Source organism: Chrysemys picta, chromosome 4 (genome assembly GCF_011386835.1).
Source record: "Chrysemys picta bellii isolate R12L10 chromosome 4, ASM1138683v2, whole genome shotgun sequence".
NCBI classification, from domain to species: domain Eukaryota; kingdom Metazoa; phylum Chordata; order Testudines; family Emydidae; genus Chrysemys; species Chrysemys picta.
In genome coordinates, this window is record NC_088794.1 from 1,406,042 (window position 1) to 1,420,883 (window position 14,842).

The following is a 14,842-nucleotide window of genomic DNA, read 5'->3' on the forward strand; positions in this document are numbered from 1 at the left end:
ACCACAAGTCACACAAGCAATTCCCGTAGACACTCCAGTTTCCCAGTATCACCACCAGTGCCACTCGTTATGGGGACAAATGGTTATGAAAACCAATATCCCAGTAAAAGAAAAAAGGTTCTCCTGATCCCAAAGGACCAAGCCCCAGACCCAGGTTAATATACAAATCAGATCTTACCCACAAATCATGCTGTTGCCAATCTTTTAGAATCTAAAATCTAAAGGTTTATTCATAAAAGGAAAAAGATAGAGATGAGAGTTAGAATTGGTTAAATGGAATCAATTACATACAGTAATGGCCAAGTTCTTAGTTCAGGCTTGTAGCAGTGATGGAATAAACTGCAGGTTCCAATCAAGTCTCTGGAACATCCCCAGCTGGAATGGGTCATTCAGTCCTTCTTCACATCTGTACCCTAGAGTTTGGAGTGGGGAGAGAACCCTGACAACCCCAAAGGCCATGGAACCTTCCTGCCCCCAACATTCCACCACAAACACCTGTCAGGGATGGTCTAGATAATACTTAGTCCTGCCACGAGTCCTCTCGAGGTCCCTTCCAGTCCTATGATTCTATGATCATCCCAAGGGCCATGGAACCTTCCCGTCCCCAACGTTCCATCACCGCAAGGGCCATGGAACCTTCCCGTCCCCAACGTTCCATCACCGCAAGGGCCATGGAACCTTCCCGTCCCCAACGTTCCATCACCGCAAGGGCCATGGAACCTCCCTGTCCCCAACGTTCCATCACCGCAAGGGCCATGGAACCTTCCAGTCCCCAACGTTCCATCACCCCAAAGACCATGGAACCTTCCTTCTGCGTATTAAAGGGACTCCTCCCACAGGCAGCATTTCCTGTCTTGTAACCCAGCCTGACCCCATTTGAGGTGTTGGGGTCGCTGACCCTCTTCAAGGGGGTGCAGGGTAAGGGCCCCTCACAACCTGCCAGGAATTTAACCACCACAGCACACCCCATGGAGTCCAGCGAGACAGTTTATTTTTCTGGTCCGGGCACTGACCAGCCATTTGTGTGGGGTCAGAGCGAGGGGGGAACCACATTCCAGCCACATGCAGGAGTGAGGGGCTGGAGCAAGGCCCTGTGGGGCTGAATCTAAGGGTTTGCATGAAAGCGACAGAGAGGGGATACAGGGTCATCCTGCGTCTGCCGCACAGGGAGGGGGATGGGCAGCTTTTATTGACACCCGGATCTCGGGGAGCAGGGATGCTGCTGCGACCTCGCGGGGGAGACAGGACCGACAGACGCAGGGATGGACCCATCAGCAATTCAGCTGGGGCCCCAGTGAGAACGAGGCGCGATGCACAGGCAGCTCCATGGGCCGCGCTCATGGGATCCCCTTCTCTAGCCGCTCTGCAGGGACGGCACCGCCTGTCCCTCTGCCGCTTCCTCTGGCTGCGCCCCACGGTAATCTCCAGCGTCGGGGGGTCCAGATCGACTCCCGCACCTGTGCCAGCAACAAGGAGAGCGTTAGAGCCCAGGCAGAGGGGGACACGGTCGCTGGCAGTGCTGGGTGGGCAGAGCTCTGGCAGGTCCCTCGGACCAGTTACCCCACAGGGGAGATGCAGCCACGTCCTCCCTGCCCAAGGAACTGGCTTCCTGACGTAAACTCGTGTCATCAGACCGAGGGCTGGCGTCCCGGCAGGGCCGTACCAGTACCAATGCTGTGCTCGCCCGTAGGGGCCTCTGCCCTTAGCCCTTACCTGCCCACGCCTCCTCCCAGAGCAGTAACAGCTCCAGCCCCCCAGCACCATGGCCAGCAGGAGAGCCCCTCGCAGCATCCACAGCAGGATCTTCAGCCCCAGCTCCAGGCGGCCGCGCTCCTCCTCCGGCCCTGGCAAAGGGAGCAGGTGAGAGAGAGACGCCCGGCACCTCTGCCCCCCCTGCTCCTGCCGTGGTCCCTGTGACCTGCGGCCTAGCCAGGGAGCTGAGCCCAGCTCCTGGGGAAACGCCTGGGGGTTCCCCCGCCCAGCCCGTGGACACTACGGGAGATTCCCCCGGGACGTGCCTGCCAACGGGAGCCCAGGTGTTACCCCCTGTGACGTTATTGATATAATCTGGGACCATATAGATCATTGTTGCAACCAAGGTCCTGTAGTGGCACGCAAATCTTGTATAAAGGGGGTCAAATGGGGTGTCTAAGACAAGGTTATGGTTTACTGGTTATGATTATGCTGTCTATATGTGTGTATCACTTTTGTAGTTGAAGTTATGAATATTGGCTCTATACTGTCTGTATTTCAAACTTATGCTATGCTGCTGGGTGACATCCCAGACAAACTGGTGTTAGCTCTGCCTAGCCTGCTTGATGGCCCATTAAGGACCATCAGCTATACAATGGACCCATTGAGAGAAGGCAGATACGCCTTGTAACTCAGCAAAGTATGCAGGGACTGGCCCATGTGACTCCAGACTCCATTTTGCTGTAATTTTCAACAGTAAGAACAAAGAGGTGATCTTACACCTGGAAAAGACTATATAAGGCTGATGCCTGATCTCCATCTTGTCTTCAATCCTGCTTCTTACCTCTGGAGGAACTTTGCTACAAGCTGAAGCTTTGAACAAAGAACTGAGGACCCATCCCAGCGGGGGATGTATTCCAGAGACTTGATTTGAACCTGCAGTTTATTCCATCGCTGCTGCAAGCCTGAACCAAGAACTTTGCCATTACTGTATGTAATTGATTCCATTTAACCAATTCTAACTCTCATCTCTATCTTTTTCCTTTTATAAATAAACCTTTAGATTTTAGATTCTAAAGGATTGGCAACAGCGTAATTTGTGGGTAAGATCTGATTTGTATATTGACCTGGGTCTGGGGCTTGGTCCTTTGGGATCAGGAGAACCTTTTTCTTTTACTGGGGTATTGGTTTTCATAACCATTTGTCCCCATAACGAGTGGTACTGGTGGTAATACTGGGAAACTGGAGTGTCTGAGGGAATTGCTTGTGTGACTTGTGGTTAGCCAGTGGGGTGAGACTGAAGCCCTCTTAGTCTGGCTGGTTTGGTTTGCCTTAGAGGTGGAAAAAACCCCAGCCTTGGGCTGTAACTGCCCTGTTTGAGCAATTTGTCCTGAGTTGGCACTCTCAGTTGGGTTCCGCCAGAACCGCATTGTCACAGTGGCGTAGTCGTGCTTGGATCCACAGAACCAGGTCAATTAAGCTTTGGATCAGAACCCCACGTTATCCAAATTTGAATTTTGGGATTGAGAGTTTGGTTGGTTAAAGAACAGTTGCAATGGGTGAGCAAAGAGCATATGAGGGCCTTGACAAAAAAGCCCTGAAAGATTTGTGTTCAGAAAAGGGGATAAGCTTTAGAAAGAAAGCTACAAATCAAGAACTGAGAGATCTGTTAATGGCCAGTGATCAGAAGGCAGAAGCAATTGAAAAGCAAAAGGCAGCAAGTAAACTGCAACTTGAACATGAACAAAGACTGGCAGAAATTCGATTGCAGGAACTAGAAGCTGAGGCAAAAGTGCAAAGATTTCAGCTCCAAGTCAAAAAAGCAAGGGAAGAAAAGCAGAAATTGTATCCTCTTGAAAGTCCGGTTTAGAACAATGTTGGTATGTTGTATAACTCTGAGCAGTTGTCTGGGTGTAACCAAATGTACCCCAATTCTGCCACCTTTTATGTAAATGCTTTTACTGTGTGTTCAGTAAAGAGTGGCTCCATAACTGGTGCCAATGCTCTGTATGGGAGTGGTAATGAAAGATTCACAGAGAATGTAAAAGTCAATGGTAAAAGCTGTGTAGGGCAAATTATGGCTTCTAACATCACTCTTGTTAAAGCAGATCTTGTCAAAGAGGAAGATTATTTACCAAATCAGAGTGTGAATGTTGTAGTCCTCTATGAGTTTACTGTCCGTGTGCCTTTAGCCAGAATCCACCTTGAATGGAATGGTGCTAAGCATGAGGTTATAGCTGGTGTAAGGAAGTTATTGCCTAAGGATCTTTTGATTGGGGAAAATGTTAAAGCTTTGTTCAGTCCAGGTGGTCAGTCACAGGACAGGAATGATCTTAAACCTGTGTCCATTGTGGGCAAGGATTTGCCTGGGGAGGGTTGCTCCAAAGGTTTGTCTGAAAAGAGCTATTTGTCGGTAAATGAAGTTTCTGAATGTCGGTCTAGTGTCTCAGAAGTGAATCTGGAGTTAAATCAAGAGCAGCAAAATCTTATTGGGCAGGAAAATGTTTCTCTGGAGCAGACTAAAGAGGATGGTCAGGTGGAAGCCCTAGCTGAGGAAGGAAAGGGTGGATTTTTGATGGGTGATGCTTTGGTGGCTAGTACAGCTTGTAAAAGTGAATCTAAAAAGGGTAACTGTGATTTGCTGGCAGTGGCTCAGTGTAGTAAAAAGAGCAGTTTATCTGCTGGGAGTGGCAAGGTGCCGGGTAAGGAAGCTGCCCCACTCTCCCAGTCTTTGTCTGTAATCAGCCCTGTGTGCTGGGACAAAGGAGAGGAAGGCAGGAAAAGTTTGGAGGAGCCAAGGCGGCCTTGTGAGCTGATGGCTTTGTCTAGTCAGCAGTTTGGGAAGGCAGGGAGAGGGGAAGATGAATGTCCCTATACCTTACCTGTTTCCTGTGTGGAGAATAGTGACAGTGAAGGAAATGTGCCTGTGTCTGTCAGGGGTATTGACTTGCCTATGGAGGAAGCTACCTCAGTCTCCAAGCAGTTGTCTGTGAACAGCCCTGTGTGCTGGGACAAGGGAAATGAAATCCCAAGCTATGTGTCTGGTAAAAAAGGTGTCTCCAGCTCTTCTTTGTCTGTGGAGCAGACAGAAGGTGCCTTTCGGCCTGTGATGGTTGAGGTTAGTGCAGTTGTCTCAAAGTTGGTTCTGAATTCAACTAAAGCCCAGGAAGGGAATGGTCCTAAGTCTGTGTCTGCTGGGGAGAATGGCACTGTAACTAAGTTGCATCCAGTTAGTGTCTTAGCAAAATCCCAGAGACCAGACAATTCTGGTGCTTGTATTTTGCCTATTGCTAGTGTGTGGTTGGTAAAGGGTGTAGCAACTCTGTCTAATCAGGGTAATACCCTAGCCGGGGCACACAGAGAGCATGCAGGTGATTTGGTTGTGTTATCTACTGATGGTGTGGAAACTTGTAGCAAGAAGGAAAGGATTCCTAAACTTGTGTGTGGCAAAGGAAAGGGAAATGTTTCTAACCTTTCATCTAGGAAGTCTATGGGTTTGCCTGAAAGGGGATTGTGTAGAAATCTGCCTGATGGGCCGAAGGAGATCCTGGATGTAAGTAAGACTCAGAAAAAGTCTGTTGTTGCTCAGGAAAGTGTTCCTTTAGAGCAAGCCCTAGGTGAAGAGGGTAAGGGCAAAATTTCTGTGAGGGGTGATTTGCTGCTTAAAAAAGCTCCTGGGGAAAGGAATCCTCATGGTAATTTGTGCAAGCAGTTCCCTGCAAATGAAGGGTGTGAGAGTAATTTAATCAAGGAAGTTTCAGTTCCTAACAGCCAGAAATTGTCTGTTGTGAATGGATCCACTGACTTTCCTTTCGAAAGATCCAGTGTGGGTAGCTTTGAGAAGGTCTCAGATGGAGTAAAAGCTGTTAAGAAAGTTGAGCAGCCCTATAACCGAGTGGCTGTGTGTGGCCAGCTTGTTGGGAAGACAATGGTGTTGGAACAGGAATGTCTCCATTCTAATTCTTTAAGTGAGCAGTCTGTGCTTCAGGGTCTGAGGACAGATTTGGTTACTGGTGTTTCAAAGCAGAACAGTTTTATGGCTAAATGCTTGAGGATGCAGGAGAGAGCAAGCAAACTCTCACCCTCAGACTCTTTGAATTTGTGTGGTATCTCTTTAAGACAGAGTCCAGCCTTGGAAATGATAACAGTTAAGGATATGAAAACTGGTGGACTGGCGTCTGTCTGTGGTAATGCAAATTACTTGTCTGGCTGGGAGGGGAAGGACTTGCTAATAGCTGTTAGCACAGAGGGCCCACCCCATCAGCCAGTAAATTCTGTTAAGCAAGAAAAATCAGGGTGTGATCCTGCAGGACAAGGAGGAAAGAGAAAACTGAATTTTGCAAAGGAAAGCCACAGGTTAACCCTAAAATGCCCAAACTCCAATGGTATTAAGCCAAAGGTGTGGCATGACAACCATGATTGTAGATGGACACTTGCAATGGATTTATTGTTAATGCTAATGGTAATTTTGTAACTGATGTGTTGCTATTACCAAGAACTGTAAGAATGTACAGTGTTTCTAATCTGTTGGAAAATCCCTTGAACATGTTAAAAGGAATACATGAGAACACACTTTATGTTAAAAGGCCTTGTTATACTGATGTTTCACAGTTGATGCCTGTAAACAGTATTGGAACTTTTCACAGAAGAAAAAACATTCCAGACCTAATGTGCTGTATGAGAAGGGAAACTAAGGCACACTACCATATTGCCTTCATGGCTAAATGCCAAGATTCCTGTACTATGAACATCATTAATATCTGCATTTATTTGATGTTAATTGGGTTCCAAACATTTGCCCGAGCTTGTATGGATAAAGTAGCTGTTTTCTTTAGCTCTTGGCAAGGTCACATAAGACATACAGGAACCATGCTGCAAAAGCAGATCTAATCCACTATTGTTCTAACCAAGTTTTACCTTGTTTGTAAAGAGGTTCAATCATGTTGTTGAACACAATTTTGATAAACCATTTCTGTTGTTCTTTAGCCAGCTAAGCCATAGTGCCTAACCCCGATACTAGCCATAGTAAGATAAACCCAAGGATGGGGAGCTCTTGGGATGCAGTCAGTGATGTTTGTGTCATCCCTTCCTGCATCAATTTTGCGTTGGGGGTGTGACGTTATTGATATAATCTGGGACCATATAGATCATTGTTGCAACCAAGGTCCTGTAGTGGCACGCAAATCTTGTATAAAGGGGGTCAAATGGGGTGTCTAAGACAAGGTTATGGTTTACTGGTTATGATTATGCTGTCTATATGTGTGTATCACTTTTGTAGTTGAAGTTATGAATATTGGCTCTATACTGTCTGTATTTCAAACTTATGCTATGCTGCTGGGTGACATCCCAGACAAACTGGTGTTAGCTCTGCCTAGCCTGCTTGATGGCCCATTAAGGACCATCAGCTATACAATGGACCCATTGAGAGAAGGCAGATACGCCTTGTAACTCAGCAAAGTATGCAGGGACTGGCCCATGTGACTCCAGACTCCATTTTGCTGTAATTTTCAACAGTAAGAACAAAGAGGTGATCTTACACCTGGAAAAGACTATATAAGGCTGATGCCTGATCTCCATCTTGTCTTCAATCCTGCTTCTTACCTCTGGAGGAACTTTGCTACAAACTGAAGCTTTGAACAAAGGACTGAGGACCCATCCCAGCGGGGGATGTATTCCAGAGTCTTGATTTGAACCTGCAGTTTATTCCATCGCTGCTGCAAGCCTGAACCAAGAACTTTGCCATTACTGTATGTAATTGATTCCATTTAACCAATTCTAACTCTCATCTCTATCTTTTTCCTTTTATAAATAAACCTTTAGATTTTAGATTCTAAAGGATTGGCAACAGCGTGATTTGTGGGTAAGATCTGATTTGTATATTGACCTGGGTCTGGGGCTTGGTCCTTTGGGATCAGGAGAACCTTTTTCTTTTACTGGGGTATTGGTTTTCATAACCATTTGTCCCCATAACGAGTGGTACTGGTGGTAATACTGGGAAACTGGAGTGTCTAAGGAGATTGCTTGTGAGACTTGCAGTTAGCCAGTGGGGTGAGACTGAAGCCCTCTTAGTCTGGCTGGTTTGGTTTGCCTTAGAGGTGGAAAAAACCCCAGCCTTGGGCTGTAACTGCCCTGTTTGAGCAATTTGTCCTGAGTTGGCACTCTCAGTTGGGTTCCGCCAGAACCGCATTGTCACACCCCCGGCACCAGAACGGGGGCCGGAGGGGGTCGTGAGGGGTACATGCCCCGTCCTGGCTCTGAAAGGGTTAATGTGGGCCGGAGAGGCCCATCACCCACCTGGCTGCACCTGGCGGAGGGCTGGCCCAGCTGAGCTGAGTCCGAGGGGAGAGGGGCCGGGTGTTATGGAGGCAGGACGTGTGGAGCAGAAGGGGTGTGAGGCCCAGGGCCTCCGAGCCAACCCGGAGCCCTGTTGTCAGGACATTGGGCTGGTACTCGTTGGCCTTTGGTTTCCCTGGCAGGGGCGGCAGTAAAACGTGAGCTGGCCGGAGAGCGGGGTCAGGAGAAGGGAGACCGCGGCAGAGCCAGAGCGACGGCTGGCAGGGGGCACTGGCCGAGGGGAGCCCGATACGCCACGTCCAGCCACGCGGGGGCGCCCCAGCCGTGAGTCGGTTATTTACCGGGAGCGCAGAGACCCCGACGGGATCCGGCAGGGGGAGATCACGGGGGTCAGTGACTCTATCTCGGCATGTGGGTATGGGAGGGGGGGGTTCTGACGTGGGGGGCTCCAGATGGGGGGAGGGAGGGATAGTGCAGGGGAGAGCCAGGAGTAACGGGGTGAAATGATACAAGGGGGTTCTGGTTGGAGCATAGAATTAACCCTGGTGTAGGGGGGGTCTGTGAGCCAGGGAATCCCCTCTCCGTGGGAAGGGCCGGGAGCCCAGAGCTGGGGGGTCTGTGAGCCGGGGGATCCCCTCTCCGTGGGAAGGGCCGGGAGTCCCAGAGCTGGGGGGGTCTGTGAGCCAGGGAATCCCCTCTCCGTGGGAAGGGCCAGGAGCCCCAGAGCTGGGGGGGTCTGTGAGCCAGGGAATCCCCTCTCCGTGGGAAGGGCCGGGAGCCCCAGAGCTGGGGGGGTCTGTGAGCCAGGGAATCCCCTCTCCATGGGAAGGGCCGGGAGCCCAGTGCTGGGAGGGGGGTGTCTGTGAGCCGGGGGATCCCCTCACCATGGGAAGGGCCAGGAGCCCCAGAGCTGGGGGGGGTGTCTGTGAGACGGGGGATCCCCTCACCATGGGAAGGGCCAGGAGCCCCAGAGCTGAGGGGGGGGGTGTCTGTGAGCCGGGGGATCCTCTCTCCGTGGGAAGGGCAGGGATCCCAGAGCTGAGGGGGGTTGTGAACTGGGGGTCCCCTCCCCAAGGAAAGTCTGGGAGCCCCAGGGCTGGGGGGCAGGTTGTGGGGGATCCTCACACCCTGGACGAGGCAGACGTGCTGAGGCCTCACCCCTGAAGGCGATCCGGAAGTCGGCCTGGCGGGACTGATTCAGCAGGGGGTGCTGTGCCCGGCAGGAGAACAGCGCCCCCAGATCCCGCTCCGTGGGGGTGAAGCTGTAGACGGTCACCAGGCTGAAGGTCCCGTCCCGGTGCCCCCGGCGCGCGGCAGAGACGAAGGAGGCATTTAGCTCCTGCCCGTCCCGGAGCCAGGACACTGCGATGTGCTGGGGGTAAAACCCCCGCACGCAGCACACCAGGGCGCTGTCCTCGTCCCTCCGCACCACGGGGCTGGGCACCTCGACCCGCGGCAGCACTGGGGGAGACAGAGACGGGGAGTCCAGCGAGCCAGGCAGGGGAAGCTCTGCGGGGAGAGGAGGTCGCAGGGGAAGCGGCTGGGGTGGAAGGTCCCAGCTGAAAGGGCTGGGAACAGTTCTCCAGGTGTCCAGCGCCCCCCGCGGTGTCCGTCCCTGCTCCCCATCCAGGGCAGCCTGGGGCATCAGCCCCATCACAGGCTTTCCCACCAGCCAGTGCTGGCAGCCCCAAACCCGCCCCGTCCCCTCCACAAAGGCCCCGTGGCTCCTCCAGCCCCCCGGGAGCCCTGGGACTCGCTCACCTCCCCCCAGAGAATGCGGCTCTGCAGCCATCCCGGGGCTTGTCCGAGCTCGTCAGGGGCCCAGTGACACAGCCGTGCCCGGCCGGGAGCACGGGGCGAGGCCGGGGCGTGACTCTACCTGCCACCTGTAAGCGGACGCTGCCCTCTCCGCGCCGCCCCCCGTAGCGCACGGAGCAGCGGTAGGGGCCCTGGTCGGCCAGCGTGACGCGGGGCAGGAGGAGCGAAGCGTTGCCCCTGGGCAGCTCCAGGGCAAAGAGCTCTGCCCCCTTCCTCGTGGTGACCGCGATGCCGTCCAGCTCCATCAGCGTCTGGCCCTGGAAGTACCAGGTCACCCGCAGCTGCCCGGCCCCCTCGTCTGCCCCATGCGGGGCCGCGGGGAAGCTGCATGTCAGGAGCACGTCGGAGCCCAGGAGCGCCGTCAACGGGGAGGGGTCGGTGGAGATGAGGAAAGCGCCGGCTGTGGGGGAAGCACAATACAGATCTGGGGTCCTGGGGGGAAAGGCCTCATGTCCCATTCCCCCCACAGCCTGCCAGCCCCCTGCCCTGGAGCCGGGTGGGAGCTGGCACCCCCCAGAATGGAAAGGCCCCATGTCCCATTCCCCACCCCATCCCCCACCCTGAGCCAGCCAGCTCCGGGCTGGGGCAGGGGGTTGGGTTGTGTGAGGGGGCTCCGGGCTGGGGCAGGGGCTTCAGGGTGTGGGAGGGTCTCCAGCCTGGGGTAGGGGGTTGGGGTGTGGAAGGGGGCTCCGGGCTGGGACAGGGGGTTGGGGTGTGGGAGGGGACTCTGGGCTGGGGCAGGGGGTCGAGGTGTGGAAGGTGGCTCCAGGCTGGGGCAGGGGGTTGGGTTTTGTGAGGGGGCTCTCGCCTGGGGCATGGGGTTGGGGTGTGGGATGGGGCGAGGGATGCGGGCTCTGGGCAGGGCTGACCTCAGGCAGCGCCTGGGAAGCAGCGTCACGTCCCACCGGCTCCTAGGCAGAGGTGCAGCCAGGAGGCTCCACGTGCTGCCCCTGCTTCTATTGGCCGCAGTTCTTGACCAATAGGAGCTGCGGAGCCGGTGCTTGGGGCAGGGCAGTGCACGGAGCCCCCACGGGAGCCCCTGCAGCCTGCTTGTGAGAGCTGGAGGCATGTGCTGGCCGCTTCCGGGAACCTCACGGAGCCAGGTAGGGAGCCTGCCAGCCCCTCTGTGCTGCCGAGTGGAAAACCGGACGCCTGGCAACCTTACCTCGAGGGGATGGGGAAAGTTCTCATATCCCATTTCCCCCCCAACCCCACCCCCGAGCCCACCAGTCCCCACCATGGGGCTGATCAGAGCTGGTGCCCCCTAGAGGGACGAGCCCATGTCCCTGCAGCCCGATGCCCCCCCATAGCTGGTCAGCTCACGCCCCGGGGCAGGTTATTTCAGTTCCCCTCTAGGCCTGTGGGCAGGAGGGGGAAACAGCCATGGGGTGCCGGGGGGGGGGAGGCTACGACAACCCCACACTGAACCCTGTCAAAGCGGGACCCCCCCAGTTACACCCCAGCTAAAACTCAATGTGTATCCAGGCACCAGCCTGCGTCTCTGGAGCGAGACCATGGGCCGGTCTGTGTCTGCCCAGCCCGGGGGGACGGGAGCTTGTACTGCACAGAAACATCACTCACTGCCCCTACCTGCGCCAATGCCCCCGGGGGGCAGCTCCAGGCCCCTGCTGGTCTCTGCGGGAGCTGAGACGCTCGGAGACGCTGCATTCGGGGCACGGGAACTGGCTGGCATCGGGGAGCCTGAAAAGCCCCCAGAGAAGGGCAGATCAGAGCACGGCTTGGGCTGAGAGACTCTCGTCTGCTGGCACCCTCCCTGAACCCCTGCCCCCCACTGTCCCCAGTTCCCCGGCCCCCCACTTACTGCCCCCCTCTCGCTACCCACTCACTGCCTCCCCTACTCACCCCTGTCCCCCTGTTCCTGGCCCTGCCCCTACTCCCTGCCCCTCTGCTCCACGCCCCCCCCCCAATGGCTGCTTCCCCTGTTCCCTCCAGCCCCCATCCCAGCTCAGCCCAGACCCCTGTGTCTCTCTGGGTTCGGGCAGCGCCTGCAGCTCCCCTGGGCTGTCCCTGCTGCCGGCGTCAGCCCCTCCCATCAAACTCCAGCCCCGTCCTGGGTCTCAGCGACCCCCCACAGGGCAGGGCCCCCCCAGACCGTCACTGGCTCAGCCCCGGCCCTGCAGGGCGAGCAGACGGGGTCATTTCATCGCCCTGCCCCCGCGGTCGCCCAGGGAGCCAGGTGGGTCCCAGCTCCTACACTCAGGTCCCGGCTGCTGTGTGGGTCGGCCTGGGGCTGGGGCCGGAGACGTGTCAGACCCCAGGGCGTGGGGCAGCCGGGGGCTCCGTACTCACCGGCACTCCCCAGCCACAGGAGCAGCGCGATCCGCAGGGCCATGGCTGCACTGAGCCGTCCCGGGGGGGCCGGGTCAGTTTCACATCATACCTCGGAGGTGAGCGACTAATACAGGATTTCCGCTTCTCTCCACCCCCCCCCCCATGTGTTTGTGGGGACGTGGGGCCAGGCTGCCCTGGGCCCTGCAGGGCTGAGCGGGGGAGACCCTGCTCCACAATAGCTGTGTCTGTCCTGGGCCGTGCACGGGCTGCTTGTCCTGGCTCTGAGGAGCAGCCCCCCCACATGGGGCCAAGACCCCCTCCCCCGGCCCATAGAGGGGAGGGGTCTGCACTAGCCTGGTGCAAACAGCTGCAGGGGCTCTGGGAGCGCTGGGCCGGATGGTCCCATGGGGCTGGGCTGGGCTAGGGGTTCTGGGGGCTCTGTGCTCCCCCCAGGGGCTGCTGGGCCCCAGGCCGGGACATGGGCTCTGTGCAGGGCGCTTGGTGACACGGGAGCTGTCCTGAGCAGGTCCCTGTCCCCGGGCGCCGAGTCGCCAAGGTGCAGCCCCCAGCCCCCCAAAGCCGGGGTAACAGGCAGTGCAGGGTGAACGTCTGGCTGGGCCTGTCTCTGCTGGGGGCTGAAAGCAGCCACAGAGCCGGGAGCAGCCCAGAGCTGCCTCTAACCAGCTATTTCAGTTCCTCCCCGGCCAGGGCCTGAAATAGCGTCTGCTTCTGCTTGGCTGTGAGGTGGGCGGCAGCGTGCGCACGAGTCTCGGTCTGGGCTGGAGGCGTGCTGCTGCGTGCAGCTCTTGGACATTTGCAGTGAGTATTCGAGGGCCCTGCAGGGTCTGTGGCTGGGAGATTTGCTATCGAATCACTCGTGGCTTCAGCACTGGCTGCAGGGTCTGAGCTGTCATTAGTACAAATGCTGTGAGTTCCTAAGGCTGTAGGAAACCTTATCACGCAGCCAGAACGTACCTGGTGCACCGACACTGCCTGAGTCTGCAGCGAGCCTGCGACAATCGCTCTGCGAGGGGATCTGCCACTGGGACAGCCGGTTCGGAGCCGATGTAAATCATGGCACTGAGGCAGCCCTTGCAGGACGTCGGCCAGGAGCTCTCGTCCAGCTCTTGGGGGATTTCCCCTGTGCAGTTTTGCAGAGCTCCTTGTAGTAGGAAGAGAGCCTGAGATCTAAGCCCTTGTATCAGAGGCTGGTATGAGGCCTGAGCTAAAGCAGTGGACAAGCTTTGCTGATATAAAGGAAAGTTAGCAAAAGTCCGGCTGTGAGCAAACGTCAGGCTCCGCCTGCAAGTTCACAGAATCTGGCAAGAACAGGGCTGATATCGCAGAACACACTTTCCTGAGAAGTGCTAGGCACAGAGCTCTCCTGCAACATATCCCGATAGCAAGGATGGTTCGGACACATTCCCCAAGGAGAACAGGAACACACTGACCCCTTCTAAAGGATAAGGTCAGGATGACGGTACGTAATAGAGATGTTTTGATCAAACCAACATGTACAAGGTGATGGGTAATAACTAGCCACGTCAGGGGGCAGTAACTACCTATGTCAGAGGCAGTACTAACTTGTTTGTATTGGGTATAAAGAGGTATCTTGAAGAGAGTGTCTTGGTCCAGCCAAGGGGGGAATGGAAAGTCCTTCCATTCACTGAGCTGTGTCCATTGTCACGGGCATACATCTTGGTATCCTTGTAGAGTCTGCCAGGTGCTATTACTGTGCTTTGTTGACAATAAACCTGGCCTGGTGCCTTCGTCCCTTAACGGATCTTGTGGTCTTTGGGCGGTTCGCTTGAGGTCTGCTGCGCCGGCTGTCTGTGCAGGGCGGGGGCAGCACACAAGGAGAACACACACATGCAGTCAAACATTTAACCACACTCCTGGCAGGCAGCGCCGCTGTCAGTGTGACAGGTGAATGGCTGAGCGGGGGCATTGGAGCAAGCTCCATCTTCCTTTGCTTGTCGTGGTGCAGCCGGGGTGCTGCCGACAGACCCCAGCTAGGCGTGTCCCTGGCGCTCCCCACTCGGGGACATAACAGGGCTCTTTCTGGGGCTGTCTGCGTGCTGGTTTCTGTTCCTGCGGTGAGTGCATGTGGCACCATGGGCTGGCTGCTGGCCCTTGCCATGTCCCCCCACAGGACATGCAGCGCTTGCTGTTCTCAGCTGCCCACTGCTCCGCGTTGGGTTCCGCCTGTTCTGCTCCTGCTGCGGGGTCCCGCACCACTTCCGCTGTCAGACGCTTCCCAGTTGTGTAGTGATTCATAGATTCTAGGACTGGAAGGGACCTTGAGAGGTCATCAAGTCCAGTCCCCTGCCCGCATGGCAGGACCAAATACTGTCTAGACCATCCCTGACAGACATTTATCTAACCTACTCTTAAATATCTCCAGAGACAGAGATTCCACAACCTCCCTAGGCAATTTATTCCAGTGTTTAACCACCCTGACAGTTAGGAACTTTTTCCTAATGTCCAACCTAAACCTCCCTTGGTGCAGTTTAAGCCCATCGCTTCTTGTTCTATCCTTAGAGGCTAAGGTGAACAAGTTTTCTCCCTCCTCCTTATGACACCCTTTTAGATACCTGAAAACTGCTATCATGTCCCCTCTCAGTCTTCTCTTTTCCAAACTAAACAAACCCAATTCTTTCAGCCTTCCTTCATAAGTCATGTTCTCAAGACCTTTAATGATTCTTGTTGCTCTTCTCTGGACCCTTTCCAATTTCTCCACATCTTG

General features: G+C 55.1%; 1 protein-coding gene across 1 annotated transcript; it reads right to left on the reverse strand.

Moving 5' to 3' along the window:
- Window positions 1-202: 202 nt before the first annotated feature.
- Window positions 203-10,241, reverse strand: LOC122172792 (uncharacterized). Its single transcript, XM_065591050.1, has 3 exons — window positions 9,145-10,241; window positions 1,714-1,844; window positions 203-1,457 (listed from the first exon to the last, which is right to left on the reverse strand). Exons 1-3 carry the CDS (start codon window positions 9,776-9,778, stop codon window positions 1,338-1,340), a joined length of 885 nt encoding a protein of 294 aa, XP_065447122.1. The 5' UTR covers window positions 9,779-10,241; the 3' UTR covers window positions 203-1,337.
- Between the last annotated feature and the right edge of the window lie 4,601 nt (window positions 10,242-14,842).